Source organism: Bactrocera dorsalis, chromosome 3, assembly GCF_023373825.1.
Source record: "Bactrocera dorsalis isolate Fly_Bdor chromosome 3, ASM2337382v1, whole genome shotgun sequence".
NCBI classification, from domain to species: domain Eukaryota; kingdom Metazoa; phylum Arthropoda; class Insecta; order Diptera; family Tephritidae; genus Bactrocera; species Bactrocera dorsalis.
In genome coordinates, this window is record NC_064305.1 from 53,483,572 (window position 1) to 53,504,100 (window position 20,529).

The 20,529-nt window shown below is 35.3% G+C and overlaps 2 protein-coding genes across 2 annotated transcripts in view; both read right to left on the reverse strand.

The window, feature by feature from the left end:
* LOC125777044 (putative nuclease HARBI1) overlaps positions 1-20,529 on the reverse strand; it is a 348,853-nt gene that overhangs the window by 134,316 nt on the left and 194,008 nt on the right. The window lies entirely within an intron of this gene.
* LOC105233057 (basic helix-loop-helix transcription factor amos) lies at positions 951-2,246 on the reverse strand. Its single transcript, XM_011215001.3, has one exon. The coding sequence runs from the start codon at positions 1,888-1,890 to the stop codon at positions 1,129-1,131; it is 762 nt and encodes a 253-aa protein (XP_011213303.2). The 5' UTR covers positions 1,891-2,246; the 3' UTR covers positions 951-1,128.

Genomic DNA, 20,529 nt, shown 5'->3' on the forward strand with positions numbered 1-20,529 from the left:
TTCATTAAGGTACCTCAACATCAACAATACAAGTAAATATATAAAGAGTAAAGTCAAACGGATATTTGAAAATTATTTATAAAGTGGCTAGGGCAAGATTCGTTACAAAAAAATATGTCCACATTTCCGGTAACTGGTGGCTTGAATAGTTATAGCTCGATTTGGATAAGTTTTAGTCTTAAGGTGGCACACCCCAAAGGTAATATTCAAACAAAGCTTTAGCAGGAAATATTGGTAGGTTGTAGACTTGTATACTATTTGGAATTTCATTTTCGATTTTTCAAATTTCGCACTGTAACATGGGATAATTATCTTGTATAGCAAAATTGAAATTGATTGAAATTGGTAAAGTATGCCCGGAGACATGTGATTATACATAAAGGTGGTCGTTTCCCGCTCATTGTTCAATTTTGCCACCTGTTCTTATAAAGGCCTCTTGTATAATTTTGGGTGTAAAGTTTAGCTTTACTGATTTATCGAGTAGTTTTTAACAATATAATTATGTGGAAAGTGGTCGTGGTTTTCATCCAATGGCCACGCCACATTTGAAAAAAATGTCATACCATAAGTGGCCCTCATTATTCCGATTCGTAGCATATAAAATATAACAGTTTCGGATCTTAATTTTTAGCTTATGACGTTTTGTAAACGCAACAGTGGTCTACGAACTCATCCCTCCTTGTTTATATGAAAACGTGTACAAAGTTTAATTACAATATCTCCGTTTTTATTCAAGTTGCAGACCCACTGTCACTCGGATTTTAACTCCGTCTGTCATACTGATCATTTATAAATATACATATATATAACTTCAAATCTATGATATCTCGATTAGTGATACGCACAACCGTTAGGTGAACAAACCTGTTATACTCTGTGGCAACATATTGCAACAATATGATAAAGAACAACACCTTCTTTAATTGTATAAAATCACACATATTTATTTAAATTTTAATTAAAAGCACTTATTCTTACGTAACATAGTTAAGAGTATTTCCTTATTCACTTAACACTACTAGAGCATGGCGGGTACTCCAGCCATGCTGCAGTTTGCTTTGGTTTAGAACTGCACAGCACATCTCCTATTACTCATTCTTCTTTCTTTACGGTTATCGTGCTTCGTTTTTACTGCAGCCAGATATCCTCTTGGAACGTTGTTTTATCGCCACTCTGGGTTATATAGTTGGCTGCGCTGAAGCCGTTCTCGAGCATCTCACAAAGTGCCGTTATATAATTCTGCGCCATTTGTAGCGTCTCATATTTGGACAGTTTTTGATCAATCGTAGGAGCGGGCACCACTTCTCGCAGGCGGTCGAAGGCCTCATTCAGACCATTCATGCGTTTACGTTCCCGTGCATTTGCTGCTTGGCGCCGCCGCTTAAGCACAGTAGGGCTAGGAGGTTGCAAAGCGGTATCTGGTCTTTTTGTCAGTGATTCTTTGCAGAAATGACCGCCAGAACGTCTGCTGGATTTAGCAGGTTTAGTTGTCACAGGTGAACCAGACACACTGGGTGTGGTGCTGGTAGATCCAGTTTCATTACAGGAACCTATACTGGTATTAAAATCATAGTGCTGCTGGAGCTGTACCGATTTATAGGTGTAGTTTTGATAGAGTTCGGCTTCGGAGATGTGTTGTAATGGGTTGCCTTGCGTATAGCTTACAGCTGAAGGCCAGTCGCGTAACATTTCACAATTTTCTTTGTAGCCACTCACATCGATGTGCGCGTAGCTGGGACTACTTATGCAGCGTTGCGACCCATCCTCCTCAGAAGACGCGTAAGATAAATCACTAAAATTGGTTGCAAATGTGTTAAACAAGTGCGATTGTTGACTTTGTTGCCGTAAGATCTTTTGCTGTAATTCTAAAGAGCTAGCGTTCAAGTTCATATTCTTTTGATCCTCACTTCACTGTATTTCAACACGGACTGGTTGTTCGTCTAAGCTACTTTCGCCATTGAAGTGTTCAAAAATACTCCGTCATCGAAAATATTTAAAAGGCCAACTGTTCATCTGCGCGCGTTCTAGCTGCCATTTGGCTGTCGGAATCCCCGCTGATGGTCTGCAAAGCAAATTTTGACCAACTGGCACGCGAGAGACACGAGCGCGCGCGGCAGACATCCCTCATTGAGTCGGCGTTGACCATATGGTCGCAGTCAGCTAGCCGCAATATAAGAAAACAAAGCAAAGAAAAAAGTAAAATAAAATATTACATTGAAAAAGTGCGATAGGAGGAACGTAAAACAGTTAATTTAAGGATCATCACAATTAACATATCAGTAGCGGCAGGATCAGTGCCACACTTCTTAGTGCCCATAGTGGCTATTACCTCAACGGGAATTAAGGGTTGGCTTTCGTGCAAGTCACCTTTGTGTAACCTGCGCTTGGCCGTCCTGCCTCTACGTTGTTTCTTCCCTAAATTGAGGCTATCATGGAATGCGATCGTATAATTTGTGACTTTCACGGTTAGTGGCTCTCTATAACCGCTCCACCGCAAATAATAAAAATACGAACAACAGCAACTATTCACAAACATCAAGAGAAGAATAAATTGTAGTTCGTGTCATCGTTGACTCTTCGGCCATATGTTGCACTCAACGCACTTACAGGCTCTCCAGTGCGCGCTAAAATTGCCGTTATCCTCACCCCAATGCCTATGCTCTTCCTGCATTCAATGTACATTCGGATACCCTTAAGTATTACTCCCTGAGCTCTCGTTAACGTTTATTAGTGTTGAGTGTAATGATTGTTATATTTTTGTTATAGTATAGTTGGAGTTGCTACTGGCTTTACTATTTTTATACCCTGAACAGGTTTGCCACGAAGTTTGTAACACCCAAAAAAAAGCGTCGACTTACTATGGCATATATATATGTAGCTGCTATACAAACTGAACGATCGGGATCTAGTGCTGGTATGGAAAACTTTTGCATTTGACGTGGTATCTTCACGAAATTTGGTATAGATTATTTTCTAAGGCAACAATGTAATCTCCGAAGAAATTGTTCAGATCGGTTAACTATAGCATATAGCTGCCATACAAACTGAATGATCGGAATCAAATGATTTCATGGGAAACTTCTTCATTTGACGATATATCTTGACGAAATTTGACGTGGATTACTGTTTAAGGTAATAATATAATATCCAAAAAATTGTTCAGGTCGGAGTAGTAAAGCACATAGCTTCCATTCAAACTGAACACATGGTTACTAAAAGAAATGCACCTGTGAAGAGTATATTAGCTTCGATGCAGGCGAATTAAAAAAATTTTATTGTTGTTTTTGTCTTTATTACTGTTTATTTCATTATCTTTTGCGTTACCTTACCGTGTTTTAATATTCTATTTGTAGCTTTATTCTTGGTTGCAAAGTTTTGAAAGTTGTGCGGAAATAAGCCAACGAACTTGACATTGAAAGCCTTTAATTTTCACCTTATTCACTTAGGTATTTATCATGGCAAAGCACTAACCGATTCGTTCGATAATTTTCGATAGTCTTTCTGGTATTTAAGCCAAGATTTCATTCAGAAAGACTGAAATGTAAAACATAAATAAATTGGCAAAACTAAGCGTATAAAACCCAAAATGTTGGCTTCAATAATTTCACAGAGAACTGTAAAATAATCTAATTTTGGTAACATTTTGTAAATTTGGTAAGTAAAATCTATTTTAATTTTTTTACGTTTTGTGACAATGATTGTAGTCTTGCCCACATAATACCTTAAGAAATTGTATCTTTTACAATTATACTTGCAATTCCTACTTATACATACATATGTCAACACTATTTTGCACTCTTCCATGTTTCGGCCGAATTCCTTACTTGCCTTCGAATATTTATAATAATTTGCCTGGCAAACCTGAATTACCTAATGAAATAAAATAATATAAATATATTATTAGGATAAATAATAAATAAATAGTTCACAAAATCGCTCATTCCAAGTTTAGTATTTCATGTTTAGTTTAGAAAATATAATTTTACTTAAGAGTAATAAAATTACTGGCTGCTTTAATAAAAAATGTGAAGATTTGTTTAATAAGATTTTTTGAATATAATATGTGTTTCTTAGAAAATATATTCATAAGAAGCACTACGTTTATGTATGTAGTGACAGGCGGGCAGTGTAACCATAATGCTGATAAAATATCATTTGGATTTAATTAATACATTAAAACAAAAAAGACGCCCTAAAATTGTAATTAAATTCCCCGTGTAAAAGATATTTAAAAAAAAACATGATTTGATAAGTTGCTAGAACTGTCCTTAATTACTATGCGATCTGTCAATGAGTTTGCTTACAACAGCTGCTGAAGTCGGCATATGGATAAAAATATGGAACAAAGAATTTGTCTTAAATTTTATATTGCTAACCAAATTTCGTGTGCGGAATCGTTGTGAGTGAATCACCGTAAATGCAATTTTATCAAAAACACAAGCCTACGAGAGATACAAAGCCTTCAAAGACTGTCGAGGGATCGTTGAAGACATGCCTCCTTCTTGATGATATTCGACCTCTTCAATTGATGAAAATTTTAAGAAAGTGAAGGATATGAATTCTTTTCAAAAAGAGTACGATTGTGACTTAATTTAAAGTCAAAAACGCAATGAATACCATCGAACAACTACCATATTCACCAGATTTGGCTACGTGTGATTTTTTCTTGTACGTCAAACTGAAATTGCCAACTCGTGGAATCCGTTTTCTGTCGATCGAAGAGATAAAACAAAATTCGCTGAAGGAGTTAAAGGCCCTCCCAAAAGGTGATTATGAAAAGTGTTTCGAGGACTGGAAAAATCGTTGGCATAAGTGTATTACATCTGGTGGGGATTACTTTGAAGGCGACAAAATAAATGATGAAGAAATAAATCTTTTGCATTTTTTTACACTTTCCGGTACTTTTTTGTCACAAAGAATATGTATGTAAATAGTTAGTATATTCTTATAAATTCAACTTATTTTAACACTATTACTAATCGAGATAGACATGCTCTAGTATGGAATAAGTAGTTTATAAGAATAGTATTCGTTTAATTCCCAGATGTTAAATTTATCAAAATCTGTGGTTCATGACATTGTGACGGAGCACTTGAACATGCGCAAGGTAAGCGCGAAGATGGTCCCAAAAGTGCTCACTGACGACCAGAAATTGCGGAGAGTGGAAGTGTGCCAAGAATATTTGAGCGTAACGTTATCACAGGTGATAAGTCATGGATCTTTGAGTATGATCCCGAGGCAAAGAAGCAATCTTCAGACGTTATTCCGTGACGCCTTCAATGCCTGAAAGCATCTCTGTCGCTGACAGCGCTGCATTGACGCAGAAGGGCCTATTTTGAAAGTTTTTAAAGAACTGTAACGATTGGTTCAATATTTGTATTTTAAATCGACTCAGTTTTATTACTTTCGGGACAAACCCTGTAAGAGTATAATATAGAGTAAAGAGGTGTTCCGCTATTTGTTCGCTATTTCACAAAGCGTAACATTTGACTGTTCAACTTTTTTCGTCCTTCTTGTAAAGTGTACGCTTTGGTTCACTTTTTAGTTTCAGTCCAGATGCAACATTAGCTAGGCTTTCGTGCTTTGCACACCAGATGCCCAACATAGTGGTTTCTGCTGTTTTTCATTGTTTCTGTGAACTTATCCTTAGCACTTCATTCATTAAATATCCCGTATTAACCGCTCGGCTCTCAGTCGGGTTAAAATGAAACAAGTTAATGGCGCAGTGTGTTTAACAGGACTATGCCAATGTGCATTTATGTACATTCTTGCAATGGCCGTTACACTATTCTTATATGTGTATGTACAGAAGAATAATTAGGTACATTTATAGATTTGTAGATATACTTGTACTACAGAGCATATACATATGTACATAACTTCGAGTGTGGCTTTGTATAAATTTTTTTTTAAGTTGGTCATACCTCTTGTCCCTTTACTTCTGTCCTTCTTTCCATTTTTAATGTCCAAATTGTTTATATGCTTATGTTTCATTTACAGTGTGTTCTTTTCTCGATGAAAATGTTGTTTTATTATATGATAACATAGCACAAAATTTAAATACACCATACATAATAATATTACATAATATATCGGGATACAATTTTGCAGTAATAATTCCTTTAAAGTATGGCATCTTTTGACCGAAAATTGTCCAAATCCAACCAAATATGTTCAAGCCTCTAGGGACCGAATATGTGGGCCCCAGTATCTACAGGTGTAGTTAACTTTTGACCGGAAATATCGATCAATGCATGAGATGTACAATTGAAATTCAGAGAGAGTCTTGTGCTGACAATAGTAATTTTGTGTATCAAAAACGTATTGAATCGAGTCAATATTTCTGTGAGCCCGCATATACCAAATATAAAGATTTTCGAACTTCCATCTGACTTTATGCCGGATATATCGGCCAATATTTCAATTATCTCACTTTAAATTACAGAACGTGGTTTACACATAACAATGTATCTTTGTGCCTAAAATAGATACAATTGGGTGAAAACTTGACCGAACCCCATATAACTATTACCAGGATTTTCGAACATCCGATACATACATATATAGTATAAGTATATATAAAACTGCTTAGATTTCGATACTTTTACATTTTACATCTTAAGATATTTCTTTGGATTTGATGCTTACTTGTTGCAAGAACACAAAATGTTCGGTTACACCCCTTTCTTACCTTTAAATTTTAGCTCAGTTCTACCCTCTATTTATTTGCTAAGTCTTACGACAGTGTTAACTACTTTGTGATATGCTGAGCTCGTTTTAATGTGTTGGCTGTCCAGATAAAGTGCTAGTTGATGATATAAGAACGTACATAGTAAGTGGAAAAAATTCTGATTCAGCTTAAATTTTTTCCCGGTAAGTTACTTTTATAAGTTAAGAAACAAACAGATGTCGTATGTCGGTTTGGGGTATACCACAACCTAATTGAACCGATTTGACGGTAGTGATGATAGAGGTGTGGGCCAGTTCGTTCTCCTGGTAGACAACCACTTTTTAGTTCCGTAATTGAGGCTGTTTTCTGCATTTCAGCGCCCAATCGCACAGTGGTCGGTCTTGTATGGAATCGGCGGCCAAAAATAATTCAACTGGCTATATAAAAGTGAAATTGTTGCTAAATTTTTTTAAAATCTCCCTCTCCCATTTCGCACTCCGCCACCCGCCTCTTGATTATGAATTTTATTTAATTATATTAAATTAAAAAAAAATTATTAACGAAAAACGAAATTTTTTGAATATTATTCATCTAAATCAAAAACTGATTTTATTTTGCATGATCGTTTTGTTCGACTGGTGATGAAAGGATCTGAGCTCAAAAGCAATCGGTTGAACAAGTTCTGATTTGTAGTAACCCGTTAGTTCTTTCGTGTATGATGGAGTCGATACATCTTAAGGTCCTTTTTGCTTGACTCAGCAGATTGTTCTGAGAGCTCTCCAATTGAAACTAGCGCATATTGAATAACTTCGGGAGCGTGAATTAAAGTTTAATAGACTGACGAAGGAAGATAATACGAGGAAAGTTTTAAAGTTAATTCCGTTGCAGGATCTAGCTCAAATCTAATGCATTTAGGGTTGATTGAACGGATTCCTTTTGAAGTTGAATTCAAACAGGACCGCCATCAAATCCACATTTTCCTATGTAATTAGAGGACTCATTGCGTTCACTAACTACATCGCTTTGCTACTCTAAAATTTGTGACGCAGTGTGGTTCAATAATTTTTTTAGCTCAACTTCAACATCAGATTCTGAGACTTTTATTTGCTCAGGATAACTGTTTTTCCTTTAAAATGTTATCATAGTAAATTTGCTTCGGTGATTAGTGATATTACTGCACACTTTTTCTAAAAACCACAATTCAAAAATATATAGGCGGGATGTGTCTGAATAAAACTACGTATAAAACAAACATTTCTTCTCAATATTCATTTCGATTTGCGGCATTTAAAAAGATTTTATATTGAAATTTAATATATTATAAGAGATAATTTTTAAGCTATTGTCACTGCACAGTCCGCGTGTTTCTATTGTCTCACTTTTCTAGCTATTCGTAGCGTGTATGAATGGATATAGAAAAAATGAATTCACCGTTAGTTTTATTGTTTTTTTTTTAAGAAATAGCTTTGATCTGACAAGTTTTTGCTCTTATCCAGAAAATAGTGGCCTATTTCTACTCCTTTGTCTCTGATGTGTACACGTGGATATATGGGCCTTTTTGAGATATCGCTTGAACAGCTTCTAATACTGCCAACCGAAAACATAATACGGTAGCAATACTCCATGTACAGTTTTAAGATATAGTATGTAAAGTATATACGAAAGTTGGACTTCAAAAAAAGTTTTTTTTTAAGTAAGGGTGTGGCACATTAATTAACCAATTTATCTCTTAGTACGCGATGATTATTTCATTGGGATAAATGAATGTGAGATCAGCAGCGTAGCTACAAAACCGTTCGAAGATAAATGATGTTCAATTAGAAGCCGATCAGCTTCACTTCTTTGGGTTAAAACAAGTTTTTACTTTTTGAAGTTAATTTTATTCATTGTTCTTAAACTGAAACAGTTGCAAATAAATATGCAACAAATATGACGGACCAAATTACCCATAACAATAAACTCGCCAAAGTGCCAAAATCCAAGCTGAGACCAAAGTGTAAATTCAGTGTATCTAAGCGATGAATAAACCAAACGTGTTAGCTACACGTGAGCATCATTACCGTAAGAAAACAATGTAAGAAGTACAAATACACATATCGACAATGAAGTAGGGACCTAGGACACATAATTTTGTAGGTAGGTAGGACATGTTCGCAACAGATCAACCGCAACCATTTGCTTGAAAATGCTTCGTTATCGGACAGCTTTTGTTAGATTCAGCTCATTTTGAAACACTCATACAGTCGACACTTGTTTAATTCTGAAACCATTCGAATAAATCCATGACTCATTACCTATCATGTTGGCACAGACATGTTTCGAAGCAACGTTATCGTAGTTTTTTAACTTTTCTCTGGACCAATCGACACGAGCCTTTTTTGAGCTATTTACAATAAAATGTTAGTGCAATATTGAATGTATACTAGTCTCATAATTATCTTAACCCTCGATAGGCCACATGACGATCTTGCAATATCAGTTTGCGCACAGCATCAATAGTTTCCAGAACAAAAACCGATTTTCAACGACCTTCACGAAATTCGTCTTGGGGTGATCTACGACCTTAATTGGATTAACCATACCATTCATAAACACTGGCCCTGTATGAAGCTTGATTCAAATAAATTGAATTAAGTTCAATGATTGCTGGGTTATTCCAAGCCAAAAGTTGTAAAAAGTAATCGGACGAAAATGTTCCCGATTTAATTCAAATTTTTTGCCGAAATGAACATTTTAAGTAACTGTAAACAACACAAATATGTCAAAATGTTCTGAATATGTGTAATAACAAAATTGTCAAACTTTACGATCAAACTAGGGTTACCAAATCCCGAAATATAAAAGGCAACCTACGTATAAATGCATATAAACGATCAGGATGATGAGATGTGCTGAAATCGGAGACACTGCCATACCATTAAGCGAAAACCTATAAAGTGTTATAACTAAGCACTAAATTAATATATTGAACTGTAATTTGAAACAGGAGATCGCAGTAGCATGGGACACCTGTGTGGTAAAAGTTTTGAAAAAGTGGGAGTGGCCGCACAACCAATAGGTTTAAGGTACATATTTCCCAAACCAGCCATTCTAAAATAACAAAATTCACTATAAATGAATCCTATGCCCCTACCAACAAAGTGAAAATAAATACATATAATAGGATCTTCATATCATAGAGCTGTCTCAAAGCTTTATAGGAGCCGGGGTCAAAGTTGTACAATGGGTTTGGTACCGCCCCTTTCAGGTGATATCTCCTATCTCGTTACCCTCTCGACTGATTTCAACCAAACTGAGTACATGAACACTTGACCTAGACCTATATTGCAACTAATGATAGAATTTTCGAACATCCGGTTGACTTTACTCCATATGATTGGTGATACTTTACTCCATATGTTTGGTTTGGTTTGGTTTAAGGTACCACAATGAAACCCAGTGAACATTATTTTGTATGTGGCTTGATAATAGTTAATGGAAAATCGTAAGGTATTTCCCTGCCTTTGATTCCTGCAAGTTGCAAGAGTACAAAATGTTTGGATGCACAGAAACTTAGCCCTTCCTTACTTGTTTTTACTGTTATATATTAACCAAAATGAAATACTACAGTTTCAAAAGAGCAAATCAACTTCTTCTTCTTTGTCATGTTTTACATTCATATTTGTATTTTAGTATTATTTGTACCTATTTTATTGGTCATGTGCATTTTTGAGTTCTTTTCATAACTATAAAAATGTAATGACTTTGTTTAGTTCAAACGTTTTATTTACTTATTCAACAGTGGAAAAAATTAATATTTTATTGAAATTTGACAGGGTAACTATTTTAGTGGCCGTGTGCGTAGATGCCTAATATTAAAACCAAACACTTCATTTTGTTTGCTTTCTGTACGGTTTGCTAAATTTTATTGAATATACATACATCTGTATATGTTTCTAAGCTTAATAATTAGACAATTAAAATGATGAACAAGAAATCAACATCACACACACTTTCTCATAAAGCCACTTTCATACCCTTACATAAAAACAAAGCTAACACAAAATCTCTAACACCCGAAAGCAGTACAAGACAAAGCGCCTTAACACTGACTCAATTAATCAATTCGACTGGATAGTAATTAATCAATTGCGCCATTCATTGGCAGATACCATAAATGACTTTCGTAATGACAGTGTTCTGTTAAGGCGGGATTTGGCCTGAGATGGCGTCGTCTGTCTGCGATACCGGAAAGTATTTTAATCAATGAAATATTATCGATATATCTACTTTACCATTTTAGGGACAATTCTGTAATAAGATACTTGTTGTTTAATTTGTTGTTGCTACGTCTTTGGTTCTCAAATATAAAGTGATTGTTAGCTACAATTTCTCATGTTGCGCTTCAAAGAAAGACTTCTTGCCAAGGTAGGCGAAGGCGAATGGAAGGAATGCTGGGGAATTAATGTCTGCTTAGGTTGACAGTCGGGTTTTAGCTTAATTCGCTTGCCTTATGGCTATTATGTCAACGATGATTTGCACTCTTGACGTCAATTGCTTATTAAAATATTGTTAACTTTGCTTTGCTTCTTCAAAAGCTGGTAAATCAAAGCCTTATCGCCTTAGCTCTTGCTAGGGTAGTTGTTTTTTTTATTAAGAACTTTCTTGAGGCAGTGGCTTGACGAAATTTAGTATTAAGCTGAATATTTGTTTTATGTAGATATTCAAATGTCGGCTATTGAATGCTTGCGAAGATCAAATATGTATAATTATATTTGGTTGAAATAAATTATAAACGGTTTAAAAAATAAGCAAATACTATTATACAGCTACATATAAGTTTGGTATATGAAATAAATATTATTGAATAGGTTTCTGTATCTCTAAGACTATAATATTATTAGTGTTTATATAACGAAATGAATAGTTTTAGAAACATTTGCCAAAGTTTTGTAAATTCATTCCTTAGTATTACTATGTATCTATTTTTATATTTTGAACAGGGAGTATTAAGTTTGCCATGATGTTTTAACACTTAGAAGAAAACGATGTTGGTATATACGTGAACTAGTCCTCAGATATCGATCTGAAATTCCACGTCCTTTTCTATCACAGAAAGAGCTCACCTATCGGAACTACCGATAACGGGCCACTGTAGCATATAACTGCTTCAAAAACTGACCGACAGTCAACAATCTCCGAAGAAATTGATCAAATCGGACCACTATAGAATATAGCTGCCCTGCAAATTGTTCTATAAAAATCAAGATACATATCTTTTTATATATTTTTACGGTATAAGAATGCATCTCTAAAAGGAGCAGGCGAAGTTAACGTATTTTCTTGTCCTTTAGAAAGTTGAGTTTCATTATTTGGTAATGACGATACAAAGTGATTTCAGAATGGCTGTGCGTCCGACTATTTGTCCGTGAAAACGTTAACTTGATTAGTAATTGAAATATCCTGATAAAACTTTTCACTCGTTGAATATCGTATTGCAGATTAAGCTACAAACCTTGAATATGTTAAAGCGGAATGACGTCTGAGCTGCAAAATATTTTGGAGAAGTGGCCGTGAACTCGCCCTCTTTTAGATTTGATATAAATTTTATATCATAATTTACAGTATATATACAAACATTAATGAAGATATCGAATTGAAACTTAAAACTAATAGTTATTGTCATGAATGTCAATGCTACACTATAAATATTAGTTGATTTTATGCGGAATATTTTGATAACTATGTTGAATTTTTTATTGGCAATTTTTTTAAATTTTCCGGCACCATTTCCATGCAAAATTCCAAGAGTTTCTAATGTTATTCTTTGATTTATGGCACTATTTTATTCAATATTTTACAAAATCTAATTTTTGAGTTTAAGTGCCTGTGCACTGTTTGTTTGGAAATTTGCGAAACTTGCGTAACCTCTATTTATCCTCCTTTTAAATATCATATGTATGTACATTAGAGTGAGTATAAAACGATTGTTTTTTTCCTTGTTATTTTGAAAATGTGTTGATTTTATTCTTATTATCAGATAGAGTTTATTTTAGGACAGACTTTCTTAGAGGTGTCTACCAACCAATTTTTGGAAGTATCAAGCGAAAAAAAACATTTGTTTTTTGACCCACCTTGTGCATATACGATAGATCCATTTAAACAACATTTTTTGCAAAGCGATTATGGCAAAGCGTTCTTTTATTAATTCTTTATTACCTCATTAATAATGCAAAATTTACAGTTAGTTTCAAGCACATTTGCACAATACAACTTGTTTCATCGCTTCAATATCCGGTTTGCCAACGCGCAAATCAAATCGAAATTATTTAAATTTGAACGAAATATGAATTGTATAAGTTGTTCAAACATCTAAACAGTTCGCTTGAGATTTAAAATGTGTTGCAACAAATATATGAGAACAACAGCACGACACTCATACATGCCTACATTTACTGTTGCGTGATTTTTTGCTTGCATTTACTGAAGGAAAGACTGGTTTGAGTACAAAAAAAAACATTTATTGTTAATTATCGGTTAAAAATGCTCAAACAAGTAAAAAATAGTGAGATAATAATAAAAATTAAATGAGTCGTAATGTGATATTTATGAACTGCACAATCGAGCTTCGTTGCTTACAAAAAATTTACTGCCCAAATTCTAGATAAATACTTATGTGCACTCCAAACACATATGTCCACACATACATATGTTCATAAGCTATATACATATGTGCGCATATTAAACGCCCACCAGCCACTTGCAATTGTCTTTTTACCTGGGCACCTTTCCACAATTTGCTTACGTACTATAGGCAGCTCTAAATTCAATTTATTGCCACTATCATTCAATATTTTTCCAAAGTACAACACTTAATGTCATTTCTATGCATCCTACATAAACCAAATTAATAAAGCAAAGCCGCAAGAATACAATGAAAAGTCACACATTCTACAATAATACTTGTACATATGTATATACACAAGCGCCTTTGTGTTAATATGTATCAAAAATGTGGAAAATATTCGCAAAATTCCCAGTCATAAAACCACACTGAGGTGGCTGTGCATATATACATGTGTATATTAAGCCATAGACTTTATATATGTAGCTCTTCGTCATCGCATCCGCAAGCAACCGCTAACTGGAGCTCCAAAAGCGGCAAACGTCCTTGCAGACGCTACGTCATTGCTAAAGAGTTCTGCTTTCTGAATTATGTTGTGTGCTTTGTTTACCATTTCTGCGATGCTTTAATTTTATTGGCATTCTCATTAGCTTTGTAGTCTTAAGTTGAGTTGCGTGATATTTACTTGTAACATCTTACTTAGTACCAAAAGAGTAATAAAATTTATGTTTATGACTCAACAATTTACCCTTGTCTACATACATACATATGTATGTACGTCGAATAGTTCAGAAGCGATGAGAAGCCGGATGGTGCAAATTGCTGAGTTGTCAACTCTGTTGTAAGAAAATATTGAGTTTGACTTGTGCGAGAGCAGGTGTCAAAGGGCAATAATAGCTGAGAATCCCCAGAGTCAATCAGAAGCGTTGACAATTAACGGCGATGTACCACTAGAGAAAGCCAGGTTTTTAGATAGCGATCTATGATTAAAAGCTATTAGAACGAGTAAGGAAGAGCTAATTTCGGGTATAACCGAACATTTCATACACTGACAACTTGTCAGGACAAAAGGCAGCGAAGTAAGGATTAGGTCTAGGTCGAGTTTTCACCCGATTTTATTCATTTTAAACGCAAATATGCACCATTATAATAAAAACGCGCTCTTTCAATTTTATTAAGATATCTCACAGTGTAATTCGAAAATCTTTATATTAGGTATATGGGTGCTAAGCGAAGTATTGACCCGATTCAACTTGATTTTAACACCCAGGCATATTACTATCCGGAAAGAACTCTCTCTGAATCTCAATTATATATCTCTCATCGACCGATATTTTCGGTAGAAACTCAATTATAAGAATTGGGTCAACATATTCAGTACCTAGGGTCTTTAACAATTTTGGTTCCATTTACACAATTTTTAATCATTAGGTGGCACACCTCTAATTCACTATTCGTGCAAAGTTTTATCCTGATATATATGTATTAATTCGTTCTTGATTTTTTTTGCCAAGGAAGGTAGCGTGCACGAACGGACGGAAAGAAAGACAGTAACCCGGATTGCAACTCGTCTCACCATCCTGATCATTTATATATATATGTATTTAGGCTACCATATTCCCTGATTTGTCAAGCAATTCCCTGATTTTGACCTTCGGCACTAGTTCCCTGGCTTCCTCCTTTTTTGCGAGTGCGTGAAAAAAGTGAGCATCACAGCGTGTTAGTCTACTTGGGCGTTTTAAATTTGCGTGCCACGCGTAGGATGCGTTTACATGAATCATATAATTCCTGGTTGCGTTCCAAAGCCCGACCAAGTTCAACCGGTTTTTTTCGGTATGAAATTCCTGCGCAAGTTTTCAATTTACATATATAATTTACTAATCACCGTGTGTTCACAGCTATTATACTTCATAAATTGAATCCAAATCCGAAATGGGCAATTTTTTACGCCTTCACCGTAACATCTGTGAGGGTGTGTTTTATAGACCTTATACATAGGTTATGTTACCATTTGCATTTTTGTTTCTTTAATGAATGATGATGAGCTGATTCGCATAACTACATTATAAGGATGATATATTATATTTTGTTGAATATATATTAACAAAAATTTAGTCTTCGGTTTCGGTGAAAAAATATTCTATTTTTATCCTATTTTTTTGCAACTAAAGATGGCTTTGCTGATCTGAAATTATTATTTTCCGGCAATATTTTTTTATTTCATGAATTTACGAATATAAATAATAGCTTTTTGGATTCCTACTAGATCACTTATATTTATTTAAAATGCATAAAGTTGTCAAAGCTTTGCAAAAGAGAATTCAACAAAATTTCATTCGTTTCACTTTAACCAGACAGGTGTAAAAAAATGGCGCATCTTGGTGAAATTGATCCTGACTCTCCTGATGGTCTGAAAAAAAAAACTGAAAGAAATTCTTAATCAGTAAGGATGCTGTTATATGTAGTCCCTACCTCAGGGAACACGAAAAAATTTTTTTTTTGACTGCCTGAAGATAAAAATCATTTTTTACGGTTTTGCCGGTACCGTGTGGAAAAAAGTAGTTTCAAGAAAAACGCGTTTAAAAAAGTGAGTCTACCTACCTACCGGGCTGGGTACTACGTCACTTAAGTAACTGTAGCTCTTAAAATAATTTTAATTTTAAAAAATCCTTTGGAGGATATGTTCTTAAGGGTCTGAACTTTAAATATATGAAAAAAAATCGAATTTTTCAAAATTCCAGAGTAGAATACCCCCTTAAAAGTACAAATAATTTTTGTTGAAGTAAATTTCAGGAGTTTATAATTGAAATGATGTGCCATACTTTTAATTTCAAATTTCGTTGTTTATCCTACACTATTTATTTAAGACATTATTAAATGGTTATACATATACCCCAAAGAAAGATACCGTAAAGTGTGAAAATTTAAAAAATACCAACAAATAACAAATTCGGGTGTAATCAAACATTTTATACACTCTCAATTTTCAAAGATCAAATCCGAAAGCATTTATTCAGGTGTTGGCAAAACTGTGTATTAACAAGTAAGGAAGAGCTAAGTTCGGGTGTAATCGAACATTTTATACTCTTGCAACTTGCAGGAATCAAGGCAAGGAAAATACCTTAAGATGTAAGACGTCAATCGAAATCCAAGCAATTTTATATATGCATATACTGTATATAACTCATATGCACATAAGGTTGGTTAGAAAAGGAAGTTGGGGTAGTATCGACCAAATTTTATCTATTTTTTCCAATATCACATACTAAAAAACTAATCATATAGAGAAAAGTCAGCCAGATGTTCGAAAATCCTGATATTAGTTATATGGGTGGTAAGTCAAGTTTTCGCTGAAACTTATTTATTTTTGGTACTAAGATGCACTGCTATGAGTAAAACACGATAGGTCATTTTCAATGAGATAGCTCACATTATTGACCGATATATGCGGTACAAAATTACCCGCAAGTTCGATATACTTTATATATGGAGACTAAGGGAAGTATTGGTCCGATTAAACCCATTTTTGACATACAGACATACCATTGTCAGAGAAGTAATATCCCAGAATTTCAATTATATATCTCGCAATAGACTGATATTTTCTAATAAAAGTCAACTATAGCTACCGATTTGTGTCCTGGAAACAGAAGGTGTCAAATGGAATTTAAAATTGTGCTATATGGGAAGTAGGCGTGGTTATTGTCGCTCATTTTCGCAGCATGACATCGGAATATGAAGAGAATGTCACCAAAAAGCGGGCCACCCCCATCGTTCAATTTTTACCCTGGCTCCTGTAAAGCGTTGTCATACCATCTAGGCGCAAAATTTTTACGTTTCTGATGCATTTAGTTATTGATTTATCGCGCCTTTAATAGTTTTGAACAGTATCGTTATATGGGGAGTGAACGGGGTTTTTATCCGATTTCATCTATTTTCACACTGTCGGTAGAAACTCTTGTAATGTTGTAGCTTTACTGGATTAGGAGATACATACATTAAACTTATTAGAGGGTGAGGCCACACCCAGTTTTTAAATTTTCCTTAAGGTAGCCCTTGCTACAGCGTTACACTGTTCAAAATTTGAACTTTTATCGTCACCCTGGTCATTTATACATATATAACCCTATATCTATCTCGATTATTTATAGTTGATACCTATAACCGTTAGGTGAACAAAACTATAGTACTCTGTACCAACTGGTTGCGAGAGTATAAAAATGTAATGAAACAATTAATTCACCATTTTATATATTATCGATTACTATCAACATTGTTACAAAGATCTTCAGAAAAATCATTGCTGCTAAACACTTCATGAAATTTAGTAATTTCCCTTCGAACATACATATGTACAAGTTAGTTAAATGCAACTGTTTTCGTAATCTACCTCTTTTGTATGTAACAAAGTAAAATGATATCCCTCTGGCTAGAATAGCAATAGATAAAGTCATGATCTTAAAAATATTAAAACGTTCGCACCAAACCAACTAGAAATATCGAAATGAATGGGAATATAATGTTCAAATAAAAGTCGGTCCATAACAACGTTTTCCTAAAAACTTTTTGTAAAACGTATACCCATTTTCTGTATTTGAAAAGCAAAGCAACTTATCAAGATGATATTACTCAGGGACAACATTTCTGTGAGCATCATAAAAACCTCTAAAACATGGTCGCCAACAACAACTATCCGAAAGTGAGATGGGATTTACTTAAAACCTACAAACATCCACACAAACGACGAGCCGAAAAGACAAAAAAATAGGGCAGACAATGCGGCAGGCACGTCACAACATTGTTGATGTGGCGCATGATGCAGTGTGGATAATACCACAAGCACTCGCCACATTGCTGCTGATGTTACACCATTACGAGCGCCATGTGGACAACGAGCTGCTACTGTTGGTGGTATGAACGACTGACTGACGGCTAGACCAGTTGGCTAGTTAACTAGGTATCACGACACTATAGCCACCCCATCCGCACTTGGCACTATGACTTCGAGGGTATTGCTCATCTTCCTTTGTTCACTTCTCATAGGAGAGTGATGCTGTTTGGCTATGGAGTGTTTGTTGTTTCTGGCTGGTTGACTTCGTTCGCAACATGATTGTGCAATCATCCGACCATGTCAAATGAAATGGTGCCTTGAATTATGTTAATTGCATTTTTCTGCTCCATCGTAAAGGGCTCTCGTAAATAATTGATTTCCAGGGGTAACTGAATGCAACAGTAGAACTCAATAAGAATACTACCAAGAGACTATTAAAAGTTTGGTACTTATGCAAGGAACTGATCAAAACATTTCCATTGGCTTTGAAATATTGATTTCTTTCATAGTGATTTTAAACTAATTTTATTTAAGTAACTAGGCTACCAATGCCACTTGCGAACTATGTATGTACAAACAGTTATAATACAGTATGTTCTAAAAAAGCCTTCTCGTTTTTCAAAGTGGGTAGGGGTTGACAGCTGCTTTTGATGCCAGATCTCCGAAGATTGGCCCCTATAGTATTTAGAAAAATCAGTTTTTAAACAAAAATTGTTAGCTAATCTTAGATGGAGTAGTAGTTTCTTCTCTAAAATTTCATTCATTTACGTTTCGGGTTTCTCAAACCACCTCTTCACAAACGTACAACTCATATTTAATAGTTCGCTTGAATGGTAATATAAAGGTAGGTAAAAGGTAAAAAGTTAGTTCGTGAGAAATAAAGACAGTTTTTCGCGAATTAAACACGCAGGCAAAACAGTTATCTTTTGAATGCACTGGGTTGTCTCAATGTGAAATTTTCGAAAAATGTGTTGCATTATCGGATAGTATAAACATTCTCTCAAATTTTGAAATCGAAATTCTAATTAATACGTTTTGTAGAAAGGGTTGGTGGTGAAAGAGTGGGGAACCCTACAACTCCAATCTTTAAACGCGTTTTACGCAGAACGGTGTTTTTCAAAACGGTATTCATTTTCAAAGGAAGATTTTTTAATATATCGAGTTCCAATTCGGACAAAACATTTTTAACGTCATTCTCTATAATGCGATGGAAGCATTTTTTGTTTAGTTAATTTTAACATTAAAAAATGGGGAAAATCATTGATTAATGATTTTTTGGAGAGCACAGACGATCCCTTAAGCAATCAAATAAATATCTAATGGTAAATTGAGAACGATTTTCTACTTGACTTGCACTTCTGCTCCTTATGTACAGCTGCAACCGAATACATTGGTCGCAGCGGAGAGAAAATAGACTGCCTACCTCGCAACATTACGATCGGCCACAACACGTGCAGGATGGGATAGATACCGAGAGTTGAAGAGGGAAGTGAGACGCATTTGTAGACAGAAAAAGATAGAGGCCGATATGCATAAATAAGAAGAGCTTGACAACCTGGCCGACAGGGGTAATGCTCGAAAATTCTACGAAAAAATGCAACGGCTAACAGAAGGTTTCAAGACCGCAGCATACTCTTGTAGAACCCTCAGAGGTGATCTAGTGACTGATGCTCAGAACCTACTACTTGTGGAGGGAATGGCAGTGAAAACATAACGCCAGTAGAAGGCGAAACCGATTCCTGATAGGATAAGAGGCATGCATCAGCTTCTATGTGGAATATGGTCGAAATAAAACATGACCAACGATCGGAACTTAAGTGTGCTCTGCCCAATCCACAAAAAGGAAGACCCCACAATCTGCGCCAACTACCGTGGGATAAGCCTCCTAAATAACGCACATAAGTTTCTATCGAGCGTATTGTGCGAAAGATTAAAGGCTATCAAAAGCTCCGTTAGGAGCGGGAAGAACCTCTCCGAGGCGTTCGATACCAAACGTGGTTTCAGACAAGGCGACTCCTTTTCCTGTCATTTCTTCAACCTGCTGCTGTAGAAAATAATTCGAGCTGCAGAACCAAACTGACAATCACAATCTTTTATAAGAGTGTACAGCTGCTGGAGTATGCCGATACTATCGATATCAACGCCCGCGCTGTTAGTTCTGCTTTCTCCAGAATGGATAAGGAAGCAAAGCAAATGGGTCTGGTAGTGAACGAAGACAAGACGAAAAATCTTCTGCCATCAAACAAACGTCGCCTCAGTCCTCTCTCGACGAACAAAACCAAACTCTATAAGTAACTTATTATTCCCGTCCTGCTATATGGTGCAGAGGCATGGACCATGACAATATCTGTTGAATCGACGTTGCGACTTTTCGAGAGAAATGTTCTGCGAAAGATTTATGGTCCTTTGCTCATTGGCTACGGC